This window comes from Carcharodon carcharias, chromosome 3, assembly GCF_017639515.1.
Source record: "Carcharodon carcharias isolate sCarCar2 chromosome 3, sCarCar2.pri, whole genome shotgun sequence".
In the NCBI taxonomy this organism is placed as follows: domain Eukaryota; kingdom Metazoa; phylum Chordata; class Chondrichthyes; order Lamniformes; family Lamnidae; genus Carcharodon; species Carcharodon carcharias.
In genome coordinates, this window is record NC_054469.1 from 67875701 (window position 1) to 67892345 (window position 16645).

The following is a 16645-nucleotide window of genomic DNA, read 5'->3' on the forward strand; positions in this document are numbered from 1 at the left end:
ACCTCGGATAAGGAAGAAGGAGGACATGTCAGAGGAACTGTTTTTGAAGGTTGCATCATCGGAACAGATGCGACGGAGGCGAAGGAACTGTGAGAATGGGATGGAGTCCTTACAGGAAGCGGGGTGTGAGGAGCTGTAGTCGAGGTAGCTGTGGGAGTCGGTGGGTTTGTAATGGATATTGGTGGACAGTCTATCACCAGAGATTGAGACAGAGAGGTCAAGGAAGGGAAGGGAAGTGTCAGAGATGGACCACGTGAAAATGATGGAGGGGTGGAGATTGGAAGCAAAATTAATACATTTTTCCAAGTCCCGACGAGAGCATGAAGCAGCACCGAAGTAATCATCAATGTACCGGAGAAAGAGTTGTGGAAGGGGGCCGGAGTAGGACTGCAACAAGGAATGTTCCACATACCCCATAAAGAGACAGGCGTAGCTGGGGCCCATGCGGGTACCCATAGCTGCACCTTTTATTTGGAGGAAGTGAGAGGAGTTAAGGAGAAATTGTTCAGTGTGAGAACAAGTTCAGCCAGACGGAGGAGAGTAGTGGTGATGGGGATTGTTCGGGCCTCTGTTCGAGGAAGAAGCTAAGGGCCTTCAGACCATCCTGTGGGGGATGGAGGTGTAGAGGGATTGGACGTCCATGGTGAAGAGGAAGCGGTTGGGGCCATGGACGTCCAATCCCTCTACACCTCCATCCCCCACAGGATGGTCTGAGGGCCCTTAGCTTCTTCCTCGAACAGAGGCCCGAACAATCCCCATCCACCACTACTCTCCTCCGTCTGGCTGAACTTGTCCTCACACTGAACAATTTCTCCTTCAACTCCTCTCACTTCCTCCAAATAAAAGGTGTGGCTATGGGTACCCGCATGGGCCCCAGCTACGCCTGTCTCTTTATGGGGTATGTGGAACATTCCTTGTTCCAGTCCTACTCCGGCCCCTTTCCACAACTCTTTCTCCGGTACATCAATGATTACTTTGGTGCTGCTTCATGCTCTCGTAGGGACTTGGAAAAATGTATTAATTTTGCTTCCAATCTCCACCCCTCCATCATTTTCACGTGGTCCATCTCTGACACTTCCCTTCCCTTCCTTGATCTCTCTGTCTCAATCTCTGGTGATAGACTGTCCACCAATATCCATTACAAACCCACCGACTCCCACAGCTACCTCGACTACAGCTCCTCACACCCCGCTTCCTGTAAGGACTCCATCCCATTCTCTCAGTTTCTTTGCCTCCGTCGCATCTGTTCCGATGATGCTACCTTCAAAAACAGTTCCTCTGACATGTCCTCCTTCTTCCTTAACCGAGGTTTTCCACCCACGGTCGTTGACAGGGCCCTCAACCGTGTCCAGCCCATCTCCCGTGCATCCGCCCTCACGCCTTCTCCTCCCTCCCAGAAACATGATAGGGTCCCCCTTGTCCTCACTTATCACCCCACCAGCCTCCGCATTCAAAGGATCATCCTCCGCCATTTCCGCCAACTCCAGCATGATGCCACCACCAAACACATCTTCCCTTCACCCCCCCTATCGGCATTCCGTAGGGATCGCTCTCTCCGGGACACCCTGGTTCACTCCTCCATCACCCCCTACTCCTCAACCCCCTCCTATGGCACCACCCCAAGCCCACGCAAAAGATGCAACACCTGCCCCTTCACTTCCTCTCTCCTCACCGTCCAAGGGCCCAAACACTCCTTTCAAGTGAAGCAGCATTTCACTTGCATTTCCCCCAACTTAGTCTACTGCATTCGTTGCTCCCAATGTGGTCTCCTCTACATTGGAGAGACCAAATGTAAACTGGGCGACTGCTTTGCAGAACACCTGCGGTCTGTCCGCAAGAATGACCCAAACCTCCCTGTCGCTTGCCATTTTAACACTCCACCCTGCTCTCTTGCCCACATGTCTGTCCTTGGCTTGCTGCATTGTTCCAGTGAAGCCCAACACAAACTGGAGGAACAACACCTCATCTTCTGACTAGGCACTTTACAGCCTTCCGGACTGAATATTGAATTCAACAACTTTAGGTCTTGAGCTCCCTCCTCCATCCCCACCCCCTGTTTCCCTCTTCCTTTTGTTTTTTTCCAATAAATTATATAGATTTTTCTTTTCCCACCTATTTCCATTATTTTTAAATCTTTTATGCTCTCCCCACCTCCACTAGAGCTATACCTTGAGTGCCCTACCATCCATTCTTAATTAGCACATTCGTTTAGATAACATCACCAACTTTAACACCTGTGTTCTTTTGTTCTGTTGTTTGTGACATCTTTTGATGATCTGCTTCTATCACTGCTTGTTTGTCCCTACAACCACACCAACCCCCTCCACTTCTCTCTCTCTCTCCCCCGCCCACACACCTTAAAACCAGCTTATATTTCAACTCTTTCTTGGACTCAAACTCAAGTTCTGTCGAAGGGTCATGAGGACTCGAAACGTCAACTCTTTTCTTCTCCGCCAATGCTGTCAGACCTGCTGAGTTTTTCCAGCATTTTCTGTTTTTATTTCAGGTTTCCAGCAGTATTTTGCTTTTATCTTAGTTTGATAATAAGCAAGGTAAAATCCAAACTACTCAAAGCTTCCAGGATATGTTCAAGGACTACTAACTTTGCAGCTAGCTACACTACATTATAACTAACCAAGGAAAGAGAGACCATGTGCATGAGCAATACAAGGTTATTAGAGAGAACCAACATGGCCTGGCTTTTGTTAACTACATACTGCAGGTGGGAACAGGGGCAAATGATAAACACAAATTAAGTAAGTGAGAGGGCAAAACTTCACTGATGGAGTTTGCGAACAAAAGTGACTTTGGACCTAAAAAAGATGAGTACCTGCTAAATGATGAGAAACTAGGAATTGTGGAGGAGCAGAAATCACTAAAAATTAGAGTTCATGTTAGAAGTTAATCACAGTTACAAAAAGCAATTAAAAGGAGTGTAAATGGAACCCTGCCCGCTCTGTCAAGGAGGCTGCATTATAAAGGAGGAGGGAGGCAGAAAGTAATCTGCCTAACCCATAAATCCTTGGTCAGATGCCAACTGGGGTACTGCATTTAATATTAGGCAATGCACTTCAGGAAGGATATATTAACCTCAAAGAGGGTGCAGTGCAAATTCAACAGAATGATGCCTTCATAGTTTAACTCTCTAAGCATCGGTAAGTTGCATAAATCTAAATTGTATTCCCATGGGCATAGAAGATGGAAAGATGATCTGATCAAGGAGTTTAATATGTTAAAAGGATTAGGTTAGAGTTTCTAAATTGCTCTCTCAGAAACTGTTATTCATCTCCTAGGAACAGCTGCTGGCTAAGCAGGAGAAATATCTATTGCATAAGCAGTTCATCACTTGCAGCCAAACAGCAATTGTCTCGCTTCATTTGCATTGGTCTTCCTCCGAACAGGATCCTCCCTAGCCCAATCTTAATAGGATCCATTTAGTCTATGATATTAGGCAGAATGCACTGTATACCAGATTATATCCTCTCCATTTTAGCGGATACCAGTGCACAGCCACAGAAGGTTGAATTTATGGAAGTCCAGCAAGTGTACACTGATTATACCGATAACTTCCACCAAATACCAACAACCAATATTGACTAAAATGTAGCATACTCACTTAACAAAAGGTTATTTATCTAAAACATCAACTCAGTTTTTCTGTCCACAGATGCTGTCTGATCTGAGTATATCCAGCATTTTCAGTTTTTATTTTAGATTTCCAGTGACTTCAGGTTTTTTTTTATTTTACATTATTCTGGTACACTGTTAAAATTCAGTGAACAGAGCATAGTTAATCCTGTCACAGACTTCACAGTATACAAGTATGTACGGTTAGTCAATTTAGTGAGCTATTTTTCTGCACTCAACAGTTGACAAATTGTCAGTTAAAACCTCACATTTAAAAAAAATCCACTGCATATACTTTACAATGAACAATATTTTAACAAAATGTTACAGTCCAAGAAAGAGAATTTAAAAACCGACCAGAAGCATTTAAATTTACTCTCAAAAGGAGGCAACATCTTCCTTTTATGAGATTTTTGAAGGCTTTATTTGGGCAAATTAGCAGATATTTAGGAATAATCCGACTTTTTATTAGTGATATCACAATGATAAAATTACATTTATATAGCATTTTTCACAACCATCAGGCATCAGAAAGCACTTTACAGACAACTTGATACTTTTGAAATGCAGTCACTGCTGCAATGCAGGAAATTCAGCAGCCAATTTCTGCACAGCAAGCTCTCACAAACAAAAATATGATTATAACCAGATAAAATCTTTTTGTGACGTTGAAGGTTAGATATTGGCCAGGACACAAGGGGTAGTTATTTTGCCCCCTTCGAAATAGTGCCAGGGGATCTTTTAAGTCCATTTGAGACAGCAGACTGGGATTGGATTTAGCATCTCATCCAGATCCTCCTTCTTAAAAAAAAATTTCGGACAAATGCTTGGGAAGGGCTCTGGGGAAAGAACAGAGGTGTAAATTGGCGAGCTCTCCCAAACAGCCGACGGGTCAAGTGGCCTCCTTGTCAAAGACGACGCCGCCGTCACCCCGCAAAGAAGTACAGACAAGGAAATACCGGGGGAGGGGAAACTTTAAATCCTAGATGAAATGTGGGGTCAGTGTGGCTGGAGAGAGCGCGAGTCTCGGATAAACGGGCCGCCGCCATCTCCTTTAAACGGCCCCTCGCAGTTTAAACAACCCGAAGCCCCTCCAGCCCGGCCCAGACTCACCGGCAGCGCTTCCTCCCGCTCCTCTCTGTCTCTCAGACTCACTCCCTCTATCCCTCCAGCGTTCTGTTTTCTCTCCCGTTTTTTTTTCCTTTTTCCCGCCGCTCGCGCAATCGCACCGATGTAGGTAAAAACCATCCGCTTTACATTCCGCACTTTCCACACGCACCACGTGCGTCAGATTCGGGGGAGAGAGAGAAAAAAAAACGATCGATGAAATGCCACTCTCCACCTCCTTCTTCTTCTTCGCGAACTAAAAGAAAAAGAAGTAGGGGAAGGGATAAATATTGAGCGGATTTATCGGCGGGTTGACCTAAGTGAAGCAAATGTCGAATGTGCCGCTGGCCTGGGGGGGGGCGGTCACTTCGGCAACAGCCACTCAGCTCAGCCCGGCCTGGCCTGGTCTCAGGGCTGCGACAATGAACAGGGATCAAGGCCTGTCTGCTCCGTTGACAGTTTTTGAGCGTGTGTGCGAGCGGGTGAGGGGGCTGTGAAGCGAAGGCACGGCTGTGAGCCTGGGTCAGGAGGCGGGGATGCACAGTCCACTCCGGAGTGACTGCAACGCATCAGCACCACTTCGACTTTCCCAGTCGATCCAGTCACACCGCCAAAAAAAATACACCCAGTTTGGTGATCACGTTAGAGGGTAAGCAACTCCTTATGTTATCATACATTTTAACTGCGTGAAAGGAAAGAAAGTTGAGACGGTATTTTATTCCTTGTGTGTTTTATTTAAGTATCTTTTCAGACTGACAGCTGTCGCTGAAAGTGAATATGGTGAAATAGTTCCTAGTCTTCAGGACAAGAGTATTCGTCTTCAAAAAGACATCACACGTCTATGTTTTTTTAATCTACTTTCCAATTGCAGAAATCTGAATAATGTCTAATATAAAATAACAGGGTTTTCTCTTGCTGTACAGGAATGCTGTATATAGCAATTTTAAGTAAATAAATTGTATTAAAATTAGGTGTATTAACCTAAGGCGAACGCTTAGATTAAAATGTACTCCTTCACAGATTTGAATATATTCCCCTCCTAAATTTGGCGATCATTTTCATTTTATTTATATAGATCTGCAATTGCATTAATGGTATGATTTTAATCCTAGAACCATAGAACACTACAGCACAGAAAACAGGCCATTCGGCCCTTCTAGTCTGTGCCGAAATATTATTTCGCTAGTCCTATTGACCTGCACCTAGTTCATAACCCTCCAGACCTCTCCCATCCGTGTATCTATCCAATTTATTCTTAAAACCTAAGAGTGAGCCCACATTTACCACGTTTAATACATTGAAACTGGAATACTTAGCGATACAATATTGGGTGTATGATTTATGAATGCATTCTGATAATGAAATATACTAGCTTTTTTGTTATCCAACTCATCGAGAGTGGTAAGGTGCCTGCCATATGCATTTTTAGCATGTATTTCATTGCTGTGGCCGTTCTTTTTTACTGTACAATGGCTACTGATTCTGTCTTGGAATTTCTGCAGCAAGTTTTGAGCACTGTAGTGTTGGTGATAACTTCATTCACAAAGTGTTTATCACTTCTTTCAGAAACGCCTCAATGTTTTACCTGACAGTAATTGCAGTAAGCATTTACAATTGACATGTTTAAATGTATTTGATGCCTTAATCATAAACTGGAATTAATACATGGCATGATTAATTTTTTCCTATCCATTTTTTCCATGTGACAATTGTATTGTTGCGTAATGTTACATCAGCCTAAATGTGTGCTGATTTGAAGAGGCCAGTGAAGTGCGAAAGATCAGAAGAATTTGGAGTTCAGTACTAGGAATTCAACCTTGAGGTGCACTTGGCTTAAAATTATTCTTGAGGCATTACATTGTACTTGATTTTATTAAACTTCTATAAGGAACAGTTTAGATTTAGTTTTGTCATTTTAATTCTCCATCCCGCTTTAATGTTGTTCCAGTGATGCTCCACGCAAGCTAGAGGAACAGCATCCCATCATTCAGTGGAACATTTTACAGGCTTCTGGCCTTAACACAGTTAAAAAAAAAATTTGTTCTGTACCATCACTCCTACTTTTTCAGATATTTTATTGTGTTCAAAATATAGTACCTTGTATGTTACATTGCATCTACCTTACATAAGCACTTAAAAGTGGAAATAGATATAGGAAGATTATTCTGTCTGTTTTGCAGCTCGCTTTGTCTCTGAGCTGGCTCCAGCATTTCTGGGGTCAGGAATATCACTGCCTGCCAAGCAGGAGTGTGCTATGTCTGATTTAGGATTGCATGTAGATAGTGGATGCCAAAGTGCTATCCAGTTCCTCAATACTGACGTTGCTGCCCTTGATAAACTTAAATGTTTTAATTTTTAAAAAACAATGTTCTAAGTACTATTTTCTTTAGATTATTAAACTAGGAAATTTTGTCATCAGTCCCTTGAAATGAGGATGACATCTCTCAGGCTTCATGATTTGTGTGTCCGTCAGTGTGTGGAAGGTACCTCCATCCAACAATCCTCAACACATTCGGAAACTGACTGCATACACTCTATTGCTGAGAAGTGATGAAAGCGGAAGGCTTTGCCTCCACCTATCACTGGCCCTCTACCCAGCTCTACCTGTCCCACCCCTCTCAACCAGCTTACATTTCACCTCATTTCTTATTCCCTCAGTTCTGATGAAGAGTCATACGGACTTGAAACGTTAACTGTATTCCTGGCCGCAGATGCTGTCAGACCTGCTGAGTTTTTCCAGGTATTTTTGTTTTTGTTTCAGATTTCCAGCATCCACAGTATTTTGCTTTTATATAGGAGAGAGTAGAGCCCTGGCTTGAGAACCCACCTTGCTAGGGCATCCCTTAGCCTCTCAGCCCCAAGACATGTGGCTCCAGGATTGGCCTGCTGAGTCAGCTGAGGACACACAAACCTGAATGGCTAATAAGCAAACCATAGTCCAACTTCAGTCTGTTCTGTGATTGTAAAACCTATGCTAAGTTCATTGGTTTTGTTAACAGAACACTCTCACTAATTCTCTGAAAAATTACTACAGCTGCACAAAGCCACTAGGGAGGCTTTCAAAGCATGCACATGGCATGATACAGATAGTTCCCTATCAGCAAGGTCACTGTGGTTTGCTTTTACATTGTGTGGCACAAATTAAACTCAGAATGACACCATGCTGTTAAACAAAAAGACACGCCTTTCAGGCAGGAGTAGGTGGATCTTCATTTATCTTTCCCAGCCATATGTTATCTGTATGGCAACTCTTAAGTTTGTGAAGAGTTCGTACTTCAGTGCAGCGTAATGTAGGTTGATTTTTGACCAAAATACAGATAGCTTTTCATCAGGGATTTGAATACCTGTTTTTTCAGTGAGGATCTCCTTTTTAAGGAAGTGGAATGTTGATTCTGGCACTAAGCAAGAGTTTTGCTTTGTTTCAAGTCTGTTGAATGTTTGTTATAAGAAGAGATTAATCCAATTCAAATGTTGAATCTGTTCCAACCAACAAACTTTCCTGATTAGACTGCAAGGTTTGAAGTGACTTTGAGACTTTGATCTTGTTCTGTTTCATATTATATCATGTGGTAAACTGCTTCCCTCAGTTTTACCCCTCACAAAACACAATAGTATTTGAAATCTTTCATTCCAAGATAGTTGATTGTCACTTTAGCTTTAAGGTCCCGGCAATGACTGCAGCTGCGCCACACCTGATTGTTTTTTAATTACTCTTTTCACGGGATTTGGGTGTGACTGGCAAGGCTAGCATTTGTTGTGCGTCCATAATTGCCATTGAGAAGGTGGTGGTGAGCTGCCTTCTTGAATTGCAGCAGTCCACCTGGTGGAGGTACATCCATAGTGCTTAAGGAAGGGTGTTTGAGATTTTCATCCAACAACAGCGAAGGAACGATTATATAGTTCCAAGTCAAGGTGGTGTCTGGCTTGGGTGGGAACTTGCAGGTGATGTTGTTCCATGCACCTGCTGCCCTTGCCCTTCAAAGTGGGGGTGGTCGGTTTGGAAAGGTGCTGTTGAAGGATCATGGGTGATTTGCTGCAGTGCATCTGTGGATAGTACACATTGCTGCCACTGTGCTTTGGTGGTGGAGGGAGTGAATGTTGAAGGTGATGAATTCGATGCCAATCAAACGGGCTGCTTTGTCTGGATGGTATCGATCTTCTTGAATGTTGTCGGAATTGCATTCATCCAGGCAAGTGGAGAATATTCCATCACACTCCTCAGTTGCACCTGTAGATGGCAGACAGACTTTGGGGAATCAGGAAGTGAGTTACTCACCACAGAATTCCCAGCCTCTGACCTACTGTTGTAGTCGTAGTAGTTATATGGCTAATCCAATTCAGTTTCTGGACAATAGTAATCCCCAGGACTTTCATTCAGCAATGGTAATACCATTAAATGTCAAGGGGAGATCGTTAAATTCTCTTTATGGGAATTGTCATTGTCTGGCACTTGTGTGACACGAATGTTACATGCCTCCTATCAGCCCAAGACTGAATGTTGTCAAGGTCTTGCTGCATATGGACACAGATTGCTTCAGAATCTGAGGCATTGCAAATGGTACTAATCATTGTGCAATCATCAGCAAACAACCCAGTTCTGACCTTACGATAGAGGTCATTAATGAAGCAGCTGAATATGGCTGTGACTAAGACACTACCCTGAGGAGCTCCTGCAGCAATATCTGGGACTGAAATGATTGACCTCCAACAACCACAACCATTTTTCTTTGTGCTCGTTATGACTCCAACCAGTGGAGAGTTTTCCCCCGATTCCTATTGACTTCAGTTTTGCTCGGGCTCCTTGATGCCATATTCGGTCAAATGCTGTCTTGATGTCAAGGGCAGTCACTCTTGCCTCACCGCTTGAATTCAGTTATTTTATCCTTATTGGATGAAGGCTGTAATGAGGTTAGGAGCTGAGTGTTATGGCAGAACCAAACTGATCATCACTGAGCAGGTTATTGCTGTGTAAGGCGCTGCTTGATGGTGATGTCAATGACATCTTCCATCACTTTAATGATGATCAAGAGTAGACTGGGGCGGTGATTGATTTTTATCCTGCTTTTTGTGGTTACAGCAATTTTCCACATTGTCAGGTGGATGCTACCGTTGTGGTTGTACTGAAACAATTTTGCCAGGGCCTATAGTCTTTGCAGAATCCAGTGCCTGCAACCATACTTGTATTCACATGGAGTGAATCGAATAGGTTGAAGACCGGCAGCTTGTAATGCTGGGGACCTCAGGAGAAGGCCGAAATAGATCATTCACTTGGCACTTCTGGCTGAAAATGTTTATAAATGCTTTAGCCTCGTCTTATGCACTGATGTACTAGGCTGGGCTCCCCCATCATTTGACAGTGGGGATATTTGTGGAGCCGCCTCCTCCATTTAGTCACTTAGCTGCTCGTTGCCATTCACGACTAGATGTGGCAGGACTGCAGAGCTTTGGTTGTGGGATTGCTTAGCTCTGTCAATTGCATGCTACTTCCGCTGTTCGGCAGCAAAGAATGACTAAAAGAGTAATAAGGAGGGAGAAGTTGGAGTATGAAAACAAATAAAAACAAATGGTGCAAATTTCCAGAAGTATTTTGAAAGGAAAAGGATAACTAAATTGAATGTGGGTCCTCGAGAGAGAGAGAGTCTGAGGAATTAATAATGAGAAATAAGGAAATGGTGGAAGCATTGAACAGATATTCTGTCTCTGCCTTCTCTCTAGCAAACAAATAACAACATTCCAGAAATATTTGTAAATCAAGAGGTGAAAGGGAAGGGGGAACTTAATACAATTACAATCACCAGGGAAAGGATACTGAGAAAATCATTTGAACTAAAATTTAACAAGACACCAGGACTTAATGGACTTTCATCTAGTACCCTAAAAGCAGTGGCTATGGAGATAACAAATGCACTGGGCCAAAAGTCCGTAAATTCTGGAAAGGTCCCATCAGATTGGGAAATAGCAAATGTAACTCCTCTATTTGATAAAGGAGGGAACAGCAAACGGGCCAATTCATGGTCACCATTCCAATTCAATTCCAAATTTTTATATCAATTAAATTTAAATTCCACCAGCTGCCATGGTAGGATTTGAACCCTTGCCCCCAGAGCATTAGCCTGGGATTTTGGATTACTTGTCTAATGACATTACCACATTGTTTCAGCGATTGTGTTCTGAGATCTATTTGTAGTACCTGGCCACTTCAGTCAAGACTTTCAATGATTTCTGTAAAGCTGGGCACTGGTAAACTTAATTGTTAAACAGCTGCAAGCTTCAACAGTAAGAATAAAATACAAAAAGTCTGCCTTGTATTTTCTTGTAGATGAAATTCCTCATTCAGTGCTTCTGTCCCACCACAGTATTAACACTGCATTGAGCACCGATGATACCCTGTATGAATGTGATCATCACTCTGCAACACCGTTGGCAGTCGTGCTTTCAGCTGCCTAGGTCCTAAGCTCTGGAATTCTCACCCTAAACCTCTCTAATTCTCTCTATGCTTTTAAAATGCTCCTTAAGACCAACTTCTTAAACCTAATTTTTGACCATCTAACCTGCTGGTAGCTGGTATCTCTTGCTTAGGAAGGTTGCTGCATATGGAGCGTGGAAATAGAAGGCAGGTAGTTGGTGGGTTGAATAGGTCATCATGGAGTGGTAAATGAGGTGCAGCACGGTTGATTTCAACCAGCTTTTGGGCTTTCGTCAGTTAGTGATGTATGGGAGAGTGACGTTTGCAAAATTGTACCCTGTAAATAGAATACATTGTGAGCACAGTGTACCAATGATGGAGGGAATGGATATTTAGGAACTGGTTATTGCTTGAGTATTTTCCACTCTTATAATTTTGGGCGATTCTTTCCATCACCTTTGCTGATGATTTTTGGATAGTAATTAACTGGCTTGGATTTGCCCTGCTTTTTAAGGAAAAGACATATTGCTCTGATCTGTGGTGCTATATGCTAATTGACTAATTTTGACTTGCCATTTTTACAACAAGGTTAATTGAGAGAATTTGCAGAACTGGGTTTTGCAATGGATTAGTATTAGCTTTTCAGTTCTAGGACCAGGGTTCAAATCCAGCCCAGATGATATGAAATACCCTTTTACCTGTAATGGTCCTACAGGAATTGAATTTGAAAATTTTCCAATCCAGTTCCTTCTGAGCATGTTCCTAATACTGGCAAATGACTACACTTGTTTATAAATGTTTACCATTTTTATTGGCAAAAGAACACTTAGTAAAAAAAAAAAATTATAAGTCTCTCTCCATCCCTTCTATTAAACTAATGATTTTATGACTTTGAAACCAGTTCAACTCTTCATGTGTAAACATTATCCAAAATTTGAATTTCAAAAACAACTGGCAAATTTGCAAGAGATGCTGTGTTTAACAAAGTAAAATACCTCAAGGTGCTTCACAGTAGAATTATTAAACACAGATTCACACCTAGAGACATAAGGAGATATTAGGACAGTGATCAAAAGCTTAGTGAAAGAGGTAGGTAGAGCAATGTGGAGATTGTGACCAGTACTAAATAGAATTTTTAATAGTAATGTAAAAAATCTGGAATTACCTGGACTACTTTTTAATTTTAGAATCGTTATCTCATGTCATGCTTTCTTTTTTCTGTACAATAGAATAAGGCAAAATGGTTGCCCATCAATCAGACCTTGGTACAAATGGAATCACACCGATCCAACAAATGATAGCTTCATGTTCTGGTGCTTTAATGACTTCATTCATTGGTAAGAAACTTTTTACTTAAGAAACATTTACTTTTTATATTTTTTAGGAATTTTTGTTTAAAATATAAGCATTTGTACTTAACATTTCAATTCAATTGTAAAATGGGTCTGTATGAACTTGGACATGGAAATTGACAGAATGGGATTGAAATTTACTGCTGAAACCAACTTGGAGAAAGGTAGATTATAACAAATATATTATGAAAGTTTGCAAAAGATGTACATTTTCAAAGTCTTTTCCACTTTCAAGACAACTTCCAGCGTGTATTCTTTTTGGATAAAAGCTTGGAAGGTGTGCTCTTATAGTCGTAGCAAATTGTCCGTGGTCCATTTGTTCCTCAAAAACTTTGTTTGGCTTGAATTGAAGATGTCGGTCTCCTTAAGCTGATGTAAGACACAGTATGTGATAACTCTCTCAACAGTATTTCTTTTTCCAAATCACAGACTGCAGTTTTTAGAAATTGTTTTTAATGTCAAAGTAATATAAATAATATATATATATATATTTTTTTATATATATATTTCTTAATGGTATTGTGTAAGCATGATTCACTGCCAAATAATCGGTTCAATTTAGCTGTATTTCTACCTTTTTTAAATGCAATGTGTAATTGGGACTGTTGAGAATCAGGTCATAACTTTGTATGTAATGTTGTACTCAATATCTGTTGAGAATGGACCATAATTTTTTACCAAACATTACCAAAACAGTCTTTTTAAAATACTTTCTTTTCAGTTACTCCATTTGATGTTATAAAAATACGGCTGCAAGCACAGAGAACTCCATTTCATAAAGGTAACGGCAAAAATAAGTACAAGGAAAAATATTTAATAGAAACATAGAAAATAGGAGCAGGAGTAGGCCTTTCAGCCCTTTGAGCCTGCTCTGCCATTATGATCTTGGCTGATCATCCAACTCAATACCTGTTCCCACTTTCCCACCATATCCTTTGATCCCTTTCGCCCCAAGAGCTATATCTAACTCCTTGAAAACACAATGTTTTGGCCTCAACTACTTTCACTGGTAGCGAATTCCACAGGCTCACCACTCTCTGGGTGAAGAAATTTCTCCTCAGCTCAGTCCTAAATGGTCTACCCCATATCCTCAGACTGTGACCCCTGGTTCTGGATCCCCACCCACCATCAGGAACATTTTTCCTGCATCTATCCTGTCTAGTCCTGTTAGAAGTTTATAGGTTTCCATGAAAGCCCCCTCATTCATTCTGAATTCTGGCGAATATAATCCTAACCGACTCAATCTCTCCTTACATGTCAGTCCTGCCATCCCAGGAATCGGTCGGGTAAACCTTCGCTGCACTCCCTCTATAGCAAGAACATCCTTCCTCAGATAAGGAGACCAAAACTGCACACAATATTCCAAGTGTGGTCTCACCTAGGCCCTGTATAATTGCAGCAAGACATCCCTGCTCCTGTACTTGAATCCGCGCGCTGAGTGCCAATATACCATTTGCCTTCTTTACAGCCTGCTGCACCTCTATGCTTACCTTCAGCGATTGGTGTACGAGGACACCTAGATCTCGTTGCACATTCTCCCCCTCTCACTTTATAGCCATTCAGATAATAATCTGCCTTCCTGTTTTTGCTACCAAAGTGGATAACCTCATATTTATCCACATTATATTGCATCTGCCATGCATTTGCCCACTCACTCAGCTTGTCCAAATTACACTGAAGCAGCTCTGCATCCTCCTCACGGCTCACCCTCCCAACTAGCTTTGTGTCATCTACAAATGTAGAGATAATACATTTAGTTCCCTCATCTAAATCATTAATATATATTGTGAATAGCTGGGGTCCCAGCACCAATCCCTGCAGTACCCCACTAGTCACTGCCTGCCATTCGGAAAAAAGACCCATTTATTCCTACTCTTTGTTTCCTGTCTGCCAACCAGTTTTCTATCCATCTCAATACACTACCCCCAATCCCATGCGCTTTACTTTTACACACTAATCTCTTATGTGGGACTTTGTTGAAAGCCTTCTGAAAGTCGAAATAAACCACATCCACTGGCTTCCCCTTATCAACTCTACTAGTTACATCCTCGAAAAATTCCAGTAGATTTGTCAAGCATGATTCCCCTTTTGTAAATCTATGCTGTCTCCGTCCAATTCTGCCACTGTTTTCCAAGTGCTCAGCTATTAAGTCTTTTATAATGGACTCTAGAATTTTTCCCACTACCGACATCAGGCTGACTGGTCTATAATTCCCTGTTTTCTCTCTGCCTCCCTTTTTAAATAGTGGGGTTACATTAGCTTTCCTCCAATCTGTAGGAACTGTTCCAGAGTCTACAGAATCTCGGAAGATGACAACCAATGCATCCACTATTTCTAGGGCCACTTCCTTAAGTACTCTGGGATGTAGATTATCAGACCCTGGGGATTTTATCGGCCTTCAATCCCATCAATTTCCCCAACACCATTTCCCTACTAATACTGATTTCTTTCAGTTCCTCCCTCTCACTAAACCCTGTGTTCCCCAACATTTCTCGTATGTTATTTGTGAAGGCAGAACCAAAGTATGTATTTAGTTGGACAGCCATTTCTTTGTTCCCCATTGTAAATTCTGACTTTAAGGGACCTACATTTGTCTTCACATACCTATAGAAACTTTTACAGTCAGTTTTTATGTTTCCTGCAAGCTTACTCTCGTACTATCTTTTTTCCCCTTCTTAATCAATCCCTTGGTCCTCCTTTTCTGAATTCTAAACTGCTCCCAATTCTCAGGGCTGTTGTTTTTTTCTGGCCAATTTGTAAGCCTCTTCCTTGGATCTAGTACTATCTCTAATTTCCCTTGTATGCCATGGTTTGGCCACCTTTCCTGTTTTACTTTTGTGCCAGACAGGAATAAACAATTGTTGCAGTTCACCCATTCGCTCTTTGAATGTTTGCCATTGCTTATCCACAACCATCCCTTTAAGTAACGTTTCCCAATCCATCATAGCCAACTCGCACCTCATACCAAGGTAGTTTCCTTTATTAAGATTCGGGACCCTAGTCTCAGAATCAACTACGTCACTCTCCATCTTGATGAAGAATTCTATCATATTATGGTGGCTCATCCCGAAGGGGCCTCGCACTACTAGATTGCCAATTATTCCTTTCTCATTCCACAATATCCAGTCTAGGATGGCCTGTTCTCTAGTTGGTTCCTCAACGTATTGGTCCAGAAAACCATCCTATATGCACTCCAGGAATTCCTCCTGTATGGTATTGTTACTAATTTGATTTGCCCAATCTATATGCAGATTAAAGTCACCCATAATTACAGATGTTCCTTTATTGCATGCATCTTAATTTCCTGTCTAATGCCACTCCCAACATCACCTCTGCAGTTTGGGGGTCTATATACAATCTCCACTAACATTTTTTGCCCCTAAGTGTTTCTCAGCTCTATCCATACAGATTCTACATCATCGGAGCTGATCTCTTTCCTCACTATTGCGCTAATTTCCTCTTTAACCAGCAATGCAACTCCACTGCCTTTTCCTTTTTGTCTATTCTTCCTAAATACTGAATACCCTGGATGTTCAGTTCCCATCCCTGGTCACCCTGCAGCCATGTCTCCGTAATCCCAACTACATCATACCTGTTTACATCTACTTGCGTGGTTAATTCATCCACTTTGTTGCGAATGCTCCTCACGTTAAGGCTCAAAGCCTTAAGGCTTGTCTTTTTAACATTACTTGTCCTGTTCCCACTATTTTTCACTGAGGCCCTGTTTGATTCTTGCCCTTGATTTCTCTGCCTATCACTTATTCTCCTTTCTGTCTCTTGTTCTTGTCCTTGATTCCCCCTCCTCTGACTCCTTGCATAGGTTCTCATCCCCCTGCCATTTTAGTTTAAACCCTCCCCAACCACTCTAGTAAATATTCCCCCTAGGACATCAGCCCCGGTCCTGCCCAGGTGTAACCCATCTAGTTTGTACTGGTCCCACCTGCCCCAGAACCGGTCCCAATGTCCCAGGAATCTGAATCCTCCCCCTCACATCATTTCTTAGCACGTGGCACTGATAGTAATCCTGAGATTACTAGCTTTGAGGTCCAATTTTCAACTTATTCCTAACTCTCTACTATTCTGCTTTTAGGACCTCATCTCTTTTTTTACCTATGTCGTTTGTACCAATGTGTACCACGACCACTGGCTGTTC

At 42.0% G+C, this 16645-nt stretch overlaps 2 protein-coding genes across 6 annotated transcripts in view; one reads left to right on the top strand and one right to left on the bottom strand.

Moving 5' to 3' along the window:
* LOC121275945 (protein DBF4 homolog A-like) overlaps positions 1-4918 on the bottom strand; it is a 60531-nt gene extending 55613 nt beyond the window's left edge. For 2 of the 4 annotated variants that reach the window (XM_041183845.1, XM_041183844.1), the window contains exon 1: positions 4741-4916. The gene's annotated coding sequence lies outside the window, so the exon portion shown is untranslated. Of the gene's footprint in view, positions 1-4740 lie in introns of all 4 variants that reach the window. The other 2 variants (XM_041183843.1, XM_041183842.1) reach the window with 2 other exon arrangements.
* Positions 4919-5080: 162 nt separating this feature from the next.
* slc25a40 (solute carrier family 25 member 40) overlaps positions 5081-16645 on the top strand; it is a 69091-nt gene continuing 57526 nt past the window's right edge. Inside the window, exons 1-4 of one of the 2 annotated variants that reach the window (XM_041183846.1) lie at positions 5093-5383; positions 6471-6556; positions 12370-12477; positions 13214-13273. In XM_041183846.1, coding sequence (XP_041039780.1) covers positions 12381-12477; positions 13214-13273 — 157 coding nt within the window. In that variant the 5' untranslated portion in view covers positions 5093-5383; positions 6471-6556; positions 12370-12380. Of the gene's footprint in view, positions 5384-6470; positions 6557-12369; positions 12478-13213; positions 13274-16645 lie in introns of both variants that reach the window. The other variant, XM_041183847.1, reaches the window with a different exon arrangement.